At 38.5% G+C, this 16,391-nt stretch overlaps 1 protein-coding gene across 1 annotated transcript; it reads left to right on the forward strand.

Annotated features, from left to right (window-relative positions):
* The first annotated feature begins 259 nt into the window (after positions 1-259).
* fbln7 (fibulin 7) lies at positions 260-15,595 on the forward strand. The gene is made up of 8 exons (XM_030155817.1): positions 260-597; positions 1,850-2,012; positions 4,308-4,484; positions 7,726-7,851; positions 7,994-8,131; positions 10,073-10,210; positions 10,634-10,772; positions 14,338-15,595. The coding sequence occupies exons 1-8, from the start codon at positions 520-522 to the stop codon at positions 14,708-14,710; spliced, it is 1,332 nt and encodes a 443-aa protein (XP_030011677.1). The 5' UTR covers positions 260-519; the 3' UTR covers positions 14,711-15,595.
* The last annotated feature ends 796 nt before the right edge of the window (positions 15,596-16,391 follow it).

Consider the following 16,391-nt stretch of genomic DNA (forward strand, 5'->3'; position numbering starts at 1 on the left):
CAAAATTAGTAAAGCTTCACTACTTTTATTCTGCGGGGATTTTACTTGTAGACCAGTGTAATACATGTGTTGCAGTGCATTTACAGGTGTATGGAAGTGCTATTTCATCCAATAAAAAAAATTCAAATTTCCCCACCAGTATCTTTCCAGCTTTACCTAAGTTGGCTTTTTGCGGTTTTGACATAGCTGAATGCTACTGAGAGACTTTCCAAGTCAGCCCCAAACTGGAGCAGATACCAACTTCTATGTGTTTGGGAGTAACTCTCTCGGTGGGAGGGATTCTCTTGCTGCTGAAGTGTGTGCAGAGCGCAGAGGGTCAACTTTACAGGAGTGCGGACTCAGAGACAGGAGCGCATCTCAGCCTCACACACCTGATGAGCATCTTCCACACTTTTAAACCCAGGGGACGCAACTTAACAGAAATCAGTTCTTCTGGATTTTATTGACGCTAGACTGCCCTAAATCTTCCAAAACCTCAACGAGGGACAGTGTTACATTATTATTACCAGACTTTCAGACATGGCTCTGTCTCTCCGATGCAGGTGTTTACTTCTGCTGTATTTGACAGCCATCCAGTGCAGCCATTCTGCCGTTCAGGTAAGACACCTTATTTCAGTTTGAGCATCATCTGAACTGGTCAAGGTCTACATGATGAGCAAGGCTGCTACTTTAAATCATCAAAACCCTATATAAAACTATTTGTAGCATGACTCAGATTTATGCTGCATGCACATTATCTATCTATAACACATCCTTAAACAATGAAGCACACACAGAAGTATTTTTTGCTTATGTGAGTGTGTCATACAGGACTCTTTCGAGGCATCAGCAGCAGTAATTGTGCAGAAGAGTTTGCATGATGCATTCACTGACAAAATATCCTATACTCTTTGTAGTAACAGAAAAGGTTTCACTGTAGCATCTGGATATGAATCCTCTCATGTCTTGTCTGCATGGTGGCATTTCCCCTTTGCCTGGAGCACTTAAAAGGTGCAGACCACTGTTCTAACTACTGCACATCACGTCCAAACTATGTTCACAATGAATTTTGAGGTCTTGAAGCCAGTTGTTATTGTACAAAGCCCTCCAAATACCAATGCAGGAATTTAAGGTATGCTGTTCCTGAGAAATTGTCCCAATGAGCATGTGATTAATAAACCCTTGTGAAAGGATTAGAGGCACTTTCTCTGAGAAACTTTGTAAGAGCTTGACAAGCCTTTTCACTCAAGTAACTGCTAGTGGCACCCATGCTATTTTTAAGTCTACCCATTGAAGATGATCCAGTGAGTATGTGCCTTCCTACCGCCACGCAAAATACACAGAGGAACAGCATTTTGGACTTATGTCCTGCTCACATCTGCCAGGCAGCTTTTGTCCAGCTGTGTCTTCCTCTGGAGTTGTGGTAATAAGGCAAAAAGGGTGAGAGACTAAAGCAGAGTGATGGTACTCACAGAATACCTCATATGCAACTGACATGAGGTCTAGTGGAGAAAGGTGGATGGCAAAAGTTGTATTTAGTAACGAACATCCTGGTTAGTTATGCAAGTTCAGAAAAACAACTCATTAGATATTTGCTGTGGTTTACAAGGTATTTTAGTATAAGGAAAATTCAAAGCTTTGGATGTTGGTACCATAACAACCATGTGCCCAACCAATAAGACAGATTTAGTTTCACATACATCATGCCCAACAGCTGCACATGAATGTTTATTTTGTGCTCATGTTTTATATTTTATGACCACTAAAATGAGGTAACCTGTACATACGCTCATTTTCACTGCATTTAAAAGATGTTTTGCCAAGAGTTATTTATTGCCTTGAGCTCATAATATTCATGCTTTGCTCATAGAACTGCATGGACAAACACCAGGTGGTTGGAGTACTCCGTCAAATGGAGAAGTTTCTAAAAGGCCAGGAGGTGCGATTTACAGAGGGCCTTCGGATCATGAAGTCAAAGCTGGCGACACTTCAGAACTCTGTCTCCAAGTTACCTCAAGCAGACCAGTCAGCTGGTGAGTAGGAAACATATCATCACCTTCATCGGCTCATGTTACTGTACATTAGTTCATACAACTGAATAAAATGTGTAACTTAAGTCCCCGCTACCAAAACAACACCATCACATTCTGTCAAAACTGTGCAGGCCAGTACAAGTTTGAGGTGTTGTCTTTGCCTCATTGTTCAAGGATATAAAAGCACTGTTAAAATGATCTGGCTGGTATTTTCCCAACATTATTACGACTAAAAAAAGTATAGCTGATCACATTTAGCCCCATTATTGTGTAATTTTACTTTATAGTGTTGGACACAATTTGATCTGCAATGGATGTTCCCTTTGCAACTGTTGATTTTCATATAAATTGGTTTCCAAAGAGTAGTCATTTGTTATCCCCCAATTCCACCCTGCATAAACTTCCACATGCATGTCTCATATGGCTGAGATTATGGTCAATAATTTGATAAATGACTGCAAAAGGAAATAGAAAAATTCCAAAATATCAAATTTACAACATTTTCAGAACATTCAGTTGTTTGAAGTTAATCCTCAAACCATTTTTCTTGACCAGTTACTATAGAAAGCCAAAAATGACTTCTTTTATTATGGGATTACATACTCATCCAAAAGTGCAAGGCCCTCTCAGTTACACAGTTTGGCGCTTGACAAGGAAGTGGATTTGTGGAACTGTGTTGTTTGGCAGCAAACTCTGAGGTCAATTTGTTAGTGATGGACTAGTGCAGTCCATAACTCTGTGGAGAGCTCTTGGCAAGATACAAAGACGCTGATATTAGTAATAAAGACTTGAAAAGATGAAAAGACAAGTGAAATTATTCTACCACCTGCTTTATATAGCCAAAGATAATATCCAAGAATCAAAAGGTTAGCAAAAGAAAGTTTAGATATTAGTATAATGGATTCATTACACACATGATTTAGAAAATATAATAATTGTTATCCAATTTGGTACATCCTTTCAGTATTTATCATATTTAAAAAAATTGGTATAATCAGTGTGTGTATGTAAATAATAGAATGAAAAAGAAATTGAGTGTGTGATTGTTCAAAGCAAAAATACCCCAGAAACATCCATCAGCTACAGTATATACAACAGAATAGTGTATTTCAGCTGGCTGTGGTTATAGTCACACAATTTAAAGTCTGTAGCCCTTAAAGACTTAGAACTAATTTATGGCAACTTCCAAATTAATCTTTACATTTTTCCATAGTGATTCATCAGTATTTATTTTCTTATTCTCTTCATTTTCCATTCTTCAGTGAAAATCAGGTATTTTCTAATATTTAATTTACATAGATGTTGATAGAAGCTTAAGTAAATTCAAAGGCTATTATATGAAAAACAAAGAAAACTGAAGAAAAAGTGACTTTTATGGCCAAATATATCATTAACTGAGCATAAAAACAAGAAAGTGCATCTACTGTCATTTGTCAAACTCTGTGGGTTTTACTATTGAATCATTGGTGTGTCCACATCTGAAAGTCCAAATGGGTCATATCTGATGACCATGAAAAGCAGAGAAACTGTATTTTACCAAAATTATTGGAATATATTGATAGGATTAATATTTTAAAAGTTATTAAACATTTTTTACATCAGTAGAAGCTTTTGCTTAGTGGTAGCTACTTAGACCCTTGAGGGTTATTTAGATGCTTTTCGTCTTTGGTGTGAGTTCTAATAAATTCACCATGTTCAACCTATCAGACATTAAATGACTGACAGACAAAGTTACTGACTAGTTTGTGAACACATAACCGTTGAAGAGCCAAATACTTTTGCCAGGTTCTTGCAGGGACAAGAGTGAGATGAAAGTAAAGTGAATGTTGTGTTTAAACTCAGAAGGTGAACAGAAATCCAACACATGCTTACACATCCACCATTAACTTTATAGGGTGAAAACCTGTCAGTGTCATGCTGACAGCTCGTATTTAAGAGTCAGGAGAGATTTCCTTGAGTTTGAGGAAACAAAAAGTTCCACACAAGCCAAAAATGTGATTTGTTCACGTTGCTCCATAATGTAATTGTTCAGTATCCAGAACATACAGTACATCATAAAGATTTTATTTAAACATAGGATATCATTTGGCTGCTGGTGCATTTTTGACTCGTAAAAATGGCCGTTCCTCTGCTGGTTGACTGTAAATGAGGCATTTAAACCATCCTTTCCCATGAAGGCGCTCCACTGCCCAGTGACACGTGTATATCCTCAGGCAGAGAATGCCAGAGGATGTCGGGAAGCTTACTCCACATGTGACCAGCCTTCCTCTCGTGCTCTCTTTCCTTCTCCCACAGCTCCCACCACCTGCCCCTCCCTGGAAGTCCCTGCTCATGGAACAAAGTTTGGCTCAAAGTATTTTGTCGGACATGAGGTCCATTTCACTTGTGCCCAGGGCTACCAACTTGTTGGTTCTGCAACACGCGTTTGTCAGGACAATGGCAGTTGGACTGGCATCAGTGCTGTTTGTAAAGGTGAGCTCCACTGTTATATATGGAACAACAACATAGGAACACCATTCACTCGTGATCATGTGTGGGTTACATCTGAGTCAAAAGAGAAATGTGTCACTTCGTTTGTGTTTGTATGATAGTGTTAGGGGCTGATGTTATTTCCACAAACACTGCTTTTCATGTATGATTTGGTGGGATGCAGTAAACCTGGGGTAGCTACATACATCTGCATATCATTCAGCCTATTAAGAAAAAAAAAACCACACCCACATAGGGCGACCTTGGCTCAACAATCTCTGAATGCCAGAGTCAAAGAAACAGTAAGCCAGAATCAAAATGGAAGCCCTCACACACAGAGATAACAGGCAAAGAAAAGAGGCATTCTTTAGGATGGCTGGAGCTCTTCGGCATACTGAATGAAGTCCTCGTTAAAATGGCATTAAATGTCTCTGGGCACAGAAAAACACCTGTACTGCATTCCACTGTGGGGTGCCCTCCCCTCCAGTTTTCTACTCCTCATGAACAACAGCGGTTAGGCTACTGTAAGATAACCCCCCCTCTCTTGCTCATGTTTCCTTAGTTCTTTGACAGCAGCTCCACTGGACAAAGTTTGGTCCATGGTCTGATAGCACAAAACTATGCTAAGCATGCCACTGATAGCTCTTTTTGCCTACATTAGTGGCTCTCTTCCAAAAATTCCAAGTGGCACATTCAAACATGCATACGTTTATTGACATTCATGGTTAAAACAACATGAGAGGGTTTGACTTTGCACAGTATTATGTCTGTTCGTGTTTTTCAGCCAAGCGCAAGAAGTCTAAATTTAGTCATAGTCAAAAAGCAGTATTGAAAGTGAGTGAAAAACATTAGAGTTTAAAAAGTTTAAAAATATCCAGTGGAGTGAAGTGGGTCTTTTCATGTTATGGCTCTGTGGTGGCCCCTGGGAAAGCCAAATAAACATTAAAGGGATTGGTTGTCATCCACTATACTGTGGCTTCAGAGCTTCAGCTTAGCGAGCAGAGGGTGCTTCATCATTTGACCATCTGTAGAGATGGAGATCACAGGCTGATGATGTACAAACCCCATTTACAGAAAAGCCGGGGCATTTTTTAGGATGTAATAACTAAAGTATGTGATTTGTTAAAATATTGGAAGTTTTAACTGACAAAAACACAAAGATTCCCAATGTTTTCATATATCAGTTTAATAATATTTTGGAAATATGAATACATTTAGATTTTAATGCAAGATACATACTATAAAAGGTTTAGACAGAGACAAAATAAGGCTGAAACGTTTATAGAACATTCAAGTAAATAAGATTCCACTATCAGCAGGGTAATTGGTAACAGGAGACAGGATCATGACTGGGAATAACAGGAGCCTCCACCAAGGCCTGGTCTGTGCAGGCAAGGATTGGTTATGGCTCAACACTTTATGGCAAACTTTGGGGGGACTTGACAGTCACTTCAAAAAGAGTATTCATCAATGAAAAAATGCAAAGAGTTTAGATCTGTCACCATTTACTGTACATAACACTGTAAAAAGATTCATGGAGTTCAGAGAAGCGGCCAAATGCCAGTGCCGTGTGTGTGCGTGTGTGTGCGTGTGTGTGTGTGTGTGAGTGAGTGAGTGAATTTAAACCCCTCAGGCAGCATCACATGAGAAACTGTAATGCTACCATGATTAATATAGCTATGTGGGCTCAGGTGTACTCTGGAGAAATGCCATCATTGAACACAGTCAACCACTGCGTACAGAAACGCAACATGAAATTGTATCAAACACAGAGGAAGCCTTGTATCAATTCTGTACAGAGACATAACCAAGTTTTCTGGACCTGAGTTTATTTAACATGGACCAAAAGACACTGGAAATGTGTGTGGTGTGTGGTGTCTCACAGATGGAAAAGACCATCTAGACTGTTATCTGCAAATGGTGTAAAAGCAACATTTATGACAAGCACCCACTGTGAAGGTGCCATCAAGTATATTTATATTTACTCCAGAAAGTTCATGGTTATTTCAGCAGGACAATACCAGGCCTCATTCTGCTTGAGTTACAACAGTGCAGCCTCCTAGTCACAGGATGCGTGTGGATGACTGGTCTGACTGAAGTCCACATCTGTCTCCTATTAAAAATGGATGATGCATCATGAAGAAAACAATCAGACAACGATGTCCATGTACGGTTGACTGTTGCAAGAAATGTTCACTAGCAAAGGTGTAACAATTAACAGGACCCTCAGCTCCCAAGTGTTTGGGTGATGGTTAAGGTCCCAACCTTAAAATAATGTAAAATAAATAATAAAATGAGTAATAAAAAGAAAGATAATCTAACACAGTAGAAAACAGTTTCCCAACTTTTGGGGTTTTTGGAAGCATCAATTTCTTTTTTTTTTTTTTTTAATAGATTTTTGTTTATGTATCAAGCTGCTAAATGAAAACAGACAATCCCAATAACAATGTCCCAACTTTTTTGTAATGTAGTTATACTTTTGATTCACCTTATTTTAACAGATAGAGAATATCTTGCAGCAGTTTGGACAGTTAGGATATCTCTGTCACTATATCTCTCTCCAATGTGTATTTTACATGTTTCACACTGTTATACAAATGTACTTCTTCCCATCATACTGTGTCACATTCAGACTTAATTTAATCAATTCCATGTCTAGGCTGACTGTTATGTAAGTGAGGCCAACTGAGAAAATACTCCAAAACCCAGCAGAAAAATAAATGAGATAGCCCTTTTCTGTCTTATTATAAACTTGGATCTGATTCTGTATATTATTTGTGATATTAAACAGGACATCGTTACCAGTGAACATGCTTTTAAAGTAGTGCTCAGTTTTATTTCAGTGGATATTAGCTGTAATGCAACCTACTAAAATGCTATCAGTCGATAATTGGAACAAAAAGAGAAAATACTACAGTCAGCGTAAAAGAAGATAAATACACCGGAGTATGTTGGAGAAGGAGATCAACAGATCAATCTCTTTTTGTAAAATGCCATTGTGCATATCTTCATCAAGGCCCCTCAGTCATGTAATTCAATCAAATGTTCTTTTTTGCAAGGTTAATAGAATTTCCAGCGTGTGTCCTGTTTATAAGATTAATCTTCGGTCCCTGCTCTACCTGTATTTCATGAAAATCAATGTTTCTTGTGCTGTCTTGCTGACAGACAAATCGACAGTACATTCGAGGCCTATGGTGGCTTTGGCAGGGGTGCATGCTCTACCATGTTTATTCACTCTCCACAGAAATTAGTGTTTGTGCCAGTAACCCATGCCAAAATGGAGGAACATGTGTGGAAGGTGTCAACCAATACAAATGCACGTGTCCGCAGAACTGGAGTGGCTCACATTGTCAGCACCAGACTCAGACCGGTCAGTAGAATAAGCCTATATTTATTTTCTTTGCTCCCATCATTATTGTTATTTTAAATTGTTACTGTGACCAATTCAACATTAATATTACACAGGTCTTCATCAGATGTAGAGATCTAATCACATTTTGTTCCTTATGCAGCGCCACCTGAGTGGAGCGTCATGAACGATCCAGCGTTCAGTCGGAAACCTCGATGTGCCCAGGTGAACCGAGCCCAGCACTGCAGCTGTGACGCAGGGTTCCACATGAGCGGCACCTCTGACAACAGTATCTGCCAGGGTGAGCTGTAATTAGGTGTTATTAAATTGAGCCCAGAAGAGAAACTCTTCTTTTGACCCTCACCTTCGCAATGATTATGATGTCAGCTACAGAGCAGGTCCTTCAAGCTGGTTGCTCTAGGACAGGGGTATTCAACAGGGAGCCTTCAGGCCAAAACTGGCCCCTCAATCAAACTGAACTGGCCCACAACCCCTCCCACAAATAGTAAACAAGTGGTGCCAGACACAACAAACTCCGCCCCTCGCATGTATTGTAGCTTATTTTGGCATCGATCCAGCTGATGTCATCATGTCTATGTGTGTGCTGATGTCAGCATATCAATTGTCTCTATATATGTGCCAAATTTGAAGTAAATTGAAAAAAAATTGATGTTTTTATAGACATCTGAAATTTCGCTCATTATAAGTAAATGGGAGAAGAAAAAATATTTGTAAAAAATTCATAAAAATGTGAACTTTGACCTACTTTTCTCAAAATGTAACATAATGTATTCTGGGTCACTGGCAATCTATAAACACAATTTGGCATAAACCAACCCATAATTTTGCTGCTACAGACATGTGAAATTTCACCCATTAAAAGTAAATGGGGAAAAAAAAAGATTTAAAAAAATTCATAAAGAATTTTTACCTACTTTTCTCAAAATGTAATGAGATCTATTCTGGGTCACTGGCAACTGGCAAGTGTTACTAATCAAACAAACCAACAAACTGAACCAAAAACAATATCCCTTGCCTCCCCTCGGGGCAGAGGTGGGTGGGTTGGTGGGGAGGTGGGGGGGGGGCTTACACAGCTATTTGTGGCACTTCACACCATTTTACGACACTTTACGCCATTTTACAGCACTGCCACTGTTTACGGAAGGCCAGAAAGACCAGCTTCAATATGAAAACAAATTTTTCTTCTTCCCACTCATTTTTGAGGGTCAGTGAATGACTTTTGAATTTTGAAATTGCAAGTATTCTATAAATGCTCGAAATAAACAAATAAATGAATAATGAATGAAAATTAATGAAAACATGGTGCAATCCAAAATAGAAAATCTAACAAAATTTAATTTGTCTTGATCAGAGAGCAAAACAATATTGATTGTCATAAATTGTTTTAAATGTTATGTTTACATTTCTCATTTGCACTAAAAGCCAGCAGTTACTGTGACTGTGATAGTATGTGTTATGTTAGAATTTAACACAACAGGTTAACAGTTAAATAAAAATGTTGAAAATTTGTCAATTGTACATCCAATATTAGAGTAATACTACAGGGGTCCGGCCCACAGTCCATAGTATTCTGACAGTTTGGCCCATGGTAGAATATAGTTGAATAGCCCTGCTCCAGGAAATCAGAACAGAACAGAAAACGAAAGAAGATGTTATTATAGACTTCACCAGCGTCCTGGTTGATGTGTGACTCAGTACAACACCGCCTGCTGAATAGTCCTGCATAGCTAAACCTTTCACTCTTTTAGTAATAATAAGGTCTGAAAGTTTTAAATGAGTGTAATCTGTGGGGCCAGTCTGTGACAAACAAAATAATCCTCTCGAGAGGTCACAAGCTGATTAGCAACCATTTAGGTCACAGTTCAGGTGCTTTTAAGATGTAATTGGTTGAGTAACATGTTCAAATCAGGTTTTAATGCAATTACTTCATGTGTGTATGTCTGGAATGAAAGCCACAACTCTTGGAATAACGTGCAATGATTACTCGTACTACTATAAATACCATATCACCATCATGTGCTGCTTTTACTGATATTTCCACTCTATTTTTTTTTTTTTTACTATTTTTTACATTTTCATATTTATGACTTATGTATCTTGCCTTAGTTTATATCCTGCTAGATAGTGGTTTTATATTGATTTCTTAATGCTACTATTCATCATACTCAGATTAATAAAGGTCTATATTTTGCCTATAATTTCTTCTTCTGCCTTCTCACAGATGTAAATGAGTGTGAAGTTTACCGACTGGACCAAGGAGGGAAGTTGTGTATCCACGAATGTGTAAATGTCCCAGGCTCGTACCACTGCTCTTGCCCGAGCGGCTACAAGTTGCTCCCAGATGGGCGGAGCTGTGAGGGTGAGTGACAAGAAGAAACAGTGGACAAAGGCTTATTCAGAGCCTTGGCTGCAGAATCTGGCTGGGTATGTAGCTCCGCAGAGGAATACCTGCAATTTAGATGAATGTAGAGCCCTCAGCGGCAGGTTTTCACAGTTTCTCCTCAGAGGTTGTCTTCCAGCACCAAACCTTTGCTACTGCTTTCATTCGCACCCTTGAAGCTCACAAATCTTGCCAATGGAATGAATGACTTCACCCTTTCCCAGAAGAAAGGATCTTTAGGACATGAGGCGTTTGTGGGAGACTAAACTAAAAAAACCAAATAAACAATCACAGCACAGCACCCCCTGCTCAGACTGTGGTAACCAGGAAGCAGGGAGTCAGTCTGGCAAGTTTCTCACCCTGCCTCTCATTCTTACATGCCTTTGCTGTTTTGTCTTCCAGATGTGGATGAATGTTTAAGCCAGCAGCACAACTGTAGCAGAGGGACAACTTGTATCAACACAGGGGGAGGTTTTCAGTGTGTCAACCCAGAGTGTCCTCGCTCTCATGGCAACATCAGTTATGTCAAGACATCTCCTTTGTAAGTGGATACACAAAACTGTTTTCTTTCTTATTTGCTTTGTGAGCCAACAGCTGTAATTAAGTGTCTGAAAGAAAAAGGTCTATCAGGATTACCTTCCATGTTTCAGCAGGAAATTATCATTAACTTTCAAGTGCCCCTCTGTAGATCCAATCTGATGGGCTCCTGGCAGACATTTTAACGTCTAATAGCAGGAAGCGAAGTAATAAAATTAATGACTGCCGTGTTCCATTCAGATGAGCCAAACGATTCATGCCAGCAAACGATACCGACTCCAAGTATTTACTGTTAGAATAGTGTTTTAGACTGAGGGGTTACCACAGAGCAAGGTGTTATTTAAGGATTAAAAGGAGTACATGTAAAATTTGAGTGTAGTTTGGTAGATTTTATCATTATTTCAATGATTTCCACAAAGTTAACTGAGATGATAATTGTAAAAAAAAAAAACAAATCAGACTTTGCAAAATGCACAAAAAGTCAGATTATCACTCAATTTTACCTTCAAAAGATTTATTGATACTTACATAAAGTGTTTACTGTTCACACCCTGATTGTCTGACTACATATGTTTGCTCTAACATTGTCCCTGTGCACCCAAATCTCAAGTATTATGCCTTATAATGTCATTAATAACCAGTGTACACTTTAAATGGTGTCCAGAGCAGTTGTGGTTATGGCTACGTCATCTTTTTTTGACAGAAAACATGTAAGTTCAGCAGAATCTCAGTCTATCCAGCTCACTGTTTGCCAGTCATCAGCAGGCTGCCTCATTTAAGGCCATGAAATGTAGCCCTGTTTGCTCCTACTGAACCATCAATGTGGTGAAATACTTCTCTAATGCCAGCAAACGACGAGAAGGGAATGTTTTGGGGAAACACTAGTTACCGAGGAGAAAGCTGTGAACAGAGTACAATGCCAGCTGTGCCACACTTCCCTATTACATACTGCTTTCACACTGGAAAAGATGCATATAGACACATTACATTTGAAATCAAGATTTTGTGTCAGTCAGTCATATCTGTATCTATAAAAACTGTAAAAGTCACATCTCTATGAAGGTTAATCTGTAGTTCATATCAGAATTTACTGTCACTGAATGTGACTATGACTCATGTTAACAAAAGCAAAAACATTATGATAAGCTCCAGGGTCTGAGGTTACATAGAGTTTACATACAAGCACGAATGTTCTTAACTCTGTCTTGTCTTTAATGTTTTGACATGCAGTACACACAAAGCTGAATAAAATGTAAAAACCAAGTCTGGAGTGACACACAGTGAAATCTTGAATGACAGGAAACAATTACTCAGCAAATTAGAGGTGAGATACACTGCGCGGCCAAAAAAAAAAAAAAAAAGTCGCACATGCAACATTTCACTGCACCACCTTTGGTTTTGAGACATTCACTGTGACATCTTTTTTTTGCACAAAATGTCACAATAAGGTTCATTATATTTTTACATCCATAGTTGCGTTAATTTTTGATTATTGATGATGGAGATTCAGACTGCTGCATCAAGTCTTCATCACATCCCAAATTAGAGTCTGGACTTTATGGAGGCTAATCCATTCTGTCACAAGCCTGATGAACCCTGGCATTGTCCAGTCTGTTTGACATTAGAGACATGAAAGGCTACTTACTGCATCAGTTTGTGCAACCTTTTTTGGGCCGGGCAGTGTATAGTGTAGCTTCAAATTCTCCTTTAAACCCCCGTTAAACAAGGGATGAAGTTTTCCTCCTCCATGCAGCTTCAACTGGAAAATCATTTACACCCACCAAAACCCATTACCATCAACATTCAACAAGTACAGTTTTAAAGAGAAGATGGCAAATATCCATAACTTCTACTCTTAAAAGGAGCTGTGCATTAAATAAAAATAAATACATATTTAACCCTTTCATGCATAGTGGTCACTTCAGTGGACAGCTATTCTGCAGCTGTTCTCTTGTATATTCATGGGCTTGGTTGTTTTAGTTTCATATCAGCCAACACAGTGGACGCTTGTGCATCATCCCAAACACTGCAGTTCATCCCATTACCGTACCTTTGCTGTTCTTGATAAAGCTGATCTGCTCTAAAATGTTTGAGTGTAAATTAGGCTGTAATTAACAGTTTTCTTTAACAAAAAAGGTTTTTTTTGCATATTATCTCCATGAAGTGAGTAATGACTACTATTAGAGTATGTTAAAATGTGAGAAAACATCAGATTAGCTCCATTAAAAATGTTTTTATTTCATAGTTTTCACACAGTTTATCACTTTCCGATATTGCATTTTAAATACGTTTCTTTCTGAATCAGAATCAGTTCATTTGCCATTTGCAGAAAAACTGCATTGGAAACAAGTTGCAAGAGCTCATCATAAAGTTACATGAAAGAAAGTACAAGGTAAAAAACAATGGAAAATTACATAAATAAGAGTAATAAGAAGACAGGTGCCCCCGTACAGCAACAGACACTCACTTGGACAAAGTGCATGAATATAAAGTGTGTTATTTATACAGGGTGGGGAAGCAAAATTTACAATATTTTGAGGCAAGGATTGAAAGACAGTGTATGACCAATTAGTTTATTGAAAGTCATGAGAATTTATTTGCCACAAGAAAATTGACATAATAGAAAATGTTTTTATTCTATGTGTCCTCCTTCTTTCTCAATAACTGCCTTCACACGCTTCCTGAAACTTGCACACGTGTTCCTCAAATATTCAGGTGACAACTTCTTCCATTCTTTTTTAATAGTATCTTCCAGACTTTCTCGTAATAGTTTTGCTCATAGTCATTCTCTTCTTCACATTATAAACAGTCTTTATGGACACTCCAACTATTTTTGAAATCTCCTTTGGTGTGACGAGTGCATTCAGCAAATCACACACTCTTTGACGTTTGCTTTCCTGATTACTCATATGGGCAAAAGTTTGTGAAAAGGTATGGATAATAGTGTTAGGTATGATTATGACATCAATATATGTTTGGTTTCAAAACAATTGACGTAGTGCCTGCTGAGAAAAAACAACTAAATGTTCATTGTAAATTTTGCTTCCCCACCCTGTACACAAGTACAAAAATAAAACATACACTATACATTATTAAATATGTGATATGGAGTTGTTAAGGCTACGCACAGCACTGGGAAAGAAACTGTTGGTTCTAAAATAAACTGTTGCTTCTAAAATTAAACACATGGTGTCCAGCTGAGTGGACATTTTTTTAACTCCATAAAAATTAGGTTCATTAAAAAAAATTTAATCACATTGTTTTTTTCACGTCTTGAGAGGAATAAAAACACTCAGGAAAAAAACAAATCTTGAATAAGGTTCTCATAATTCATGCATGAAAAGGTTAAAAATGAAAGGACAGAACAGTCCATCTATAATGTTATTGTGTCATAAAATCTGACCCTTTTAGAAAATAGTTATGAACAATCTGTATTTTCTTTGTCATGGAGATAAAGTAGTTATGTAGCTGCTATGTGTGGAGTGTCTGCAACAAAACTACCACATTACATGACTAATAAACACTGTGACAAAAAGCATAAGTATAATGTTCTATTTTCTGCCGTGCAGCCAGTGTGAGAGAAACCCCTGCCCCATGGACAGCCGCTCCTGCCACCTGGCTCCAAAGACTGTGTCCTTCCACTACCTGTCCCTGTCGTCCAACCTGCAGACTCCTGCCACGCTCTTCCGGATGGCGACCGCCGCCGCCCCGGGTCGCACGGGGCCAGACAGTCTGCGCTTCGGGATAGTGGGTGGAAACTCCCGAGGCATGTTTGTCATGCAGCGTTCAGACAGGCAGACTGGTGAACTCATACTGGTCCAACAGCTACGTGGACCACAAGAGATCACTATTGATGTGGACATGTCTGAGTACACCGACCGTATCTTTCAGGCCAAGCATGTGGCCAGGGTGCATGTTCTGGTTTCGCCTTACAACTTCTGAGAGCACTATTGAAAAACAAGGAAGACTTGAGACAGAAAGATGAAGAAGGATGAGGAAGAGTACATAATGGACACTGTTTTTATTTCATTGTACCTTCAATCCCTAGCAGAAATTAATTTGTTTGAGTAGCAAGTAGCTGGCCAGAGTTTGTGCACTGGTCAAATATACGTCAGAGAATAATAAAAATGACCAAAGGAATGAGACACCAACAAGACAATTTATAACAGGTATCCTAGTCTGTTGTGAATATAACAAGATCGGCCTATTAGTCCTGAGAAAGGCTTTTCTACATTGTGTGAGAACCAGCTGATTGATGTTAGAGTGAGTGAATTTGAAGGCACATAAAAGTTAAGATTTAATAACTTGAATTTTAAGGTTATTAGGATTCAATAACTTTTATGGCAATAATAGATCCTGACTCATAGCTTAGAGTCAGCTTATGCACTTCCCCTACTTTGTTGATGACAAATCCTTCAAGACGTTAGTGCTCCCATGGCTCTAATTTATTGCAAATATTGTTGCTATTTTTTATATTGTACCATACTGTATGCCACGTTTATCCTTCCTCATATACTGTATATTTGCTTTTTTTGTGTGCTGGCTTACTGTTCATTGTACTAAGGGAGTTGTTTTTAAAATATAGATACAATACTGTACCTTGACATATTTCTTCTATTAGTCATATTCTGTATGTTACCCAGAAACATTCTTGTTATTTTCTAAATCAGAACTGATTTGGCAAGCTTGCCAATGCACTACTCCATTTATCTGGAATTTTAATTGTCGCTACATAACTGAAATAAAGTCAGTCCAAAACTTCAGTATTTGTTAGAACTACCTGACTTGATGTTGAACAGTGTGCTATTAAATGTCATTGTGGCGGCGGTTGTTTTCATTCTCCATCTATTGCGAGTGAATTTTAATGAGTGAAAGGCAAACCAGTGCATAGTTGATAAATGAATGCTGAATGGGTATGAAAAGAACTCTGAATGAAGGGATGAAAGAGTGAAGAGGAAGTGTGTGTTTTATTATATTACCCTTGGGCCGAATCCCACAGACAATACAAGTCAAAAGCAACTTCTTCCACTTGTCTCAACAACGAAAAGAGTTTCACAGAACTTTTATACAAAGAACAGTAACCCTTGTGTTTTAAAAATATTTCAGTGTCTGTATTAGAGAAAGAAAATACTAATGTTCACAACATGTGCTGTTCCTTCTGTCTGCCTCTTACATCTCCATCCAAGGGTTTACGTTGCAAATTCAGCAGCACATGAAAAAATAAGAAAAGAGCTGCATTCTTCCAGGTGGGTGCAGACGATACATACATACACTGATGTTTCACACCGCTCTGAAAGTGACCGCAAAGTCTTAATGGCTGGCATGATTTCCTTCAGCAACCGGATAGGGAGCTCTCACATTGCAGGCTTTGTTTCAGCCTTGTGCTCAGACTGTTTGATGTTCACATGTTTCATCCATTCTTAGGCAGAAGGATATTGCCAGAGACAATTGGAGAGCACTGAACTACATAACACAAGCCACTTGCTGGAGAGAAATGATAAAAATATACAGTGTGGGCTTTGAAGAAAAGCCAGCACTGAGTGTGGTTTGTACTTGTCTTACGTCAGAGCCAGAAAAACTTAATGACTGCATTCAGAAGGTGGATAAATTAACCAAAACAAAT

This window comes from Sphaeramia orbicularis, chromosome 15, assembly GCF_902148855.1.
Source record: "Sphaeramia orbicularis chromosome 15, fSphaOr1.1, whole genome shotgun sequence".
NCBI lineage: Eukaryota > Metazoa > Chordata > Actinopteri > Kurtiformes > Apogonidae > Sphaeramia > Sphaeramia orbicularis.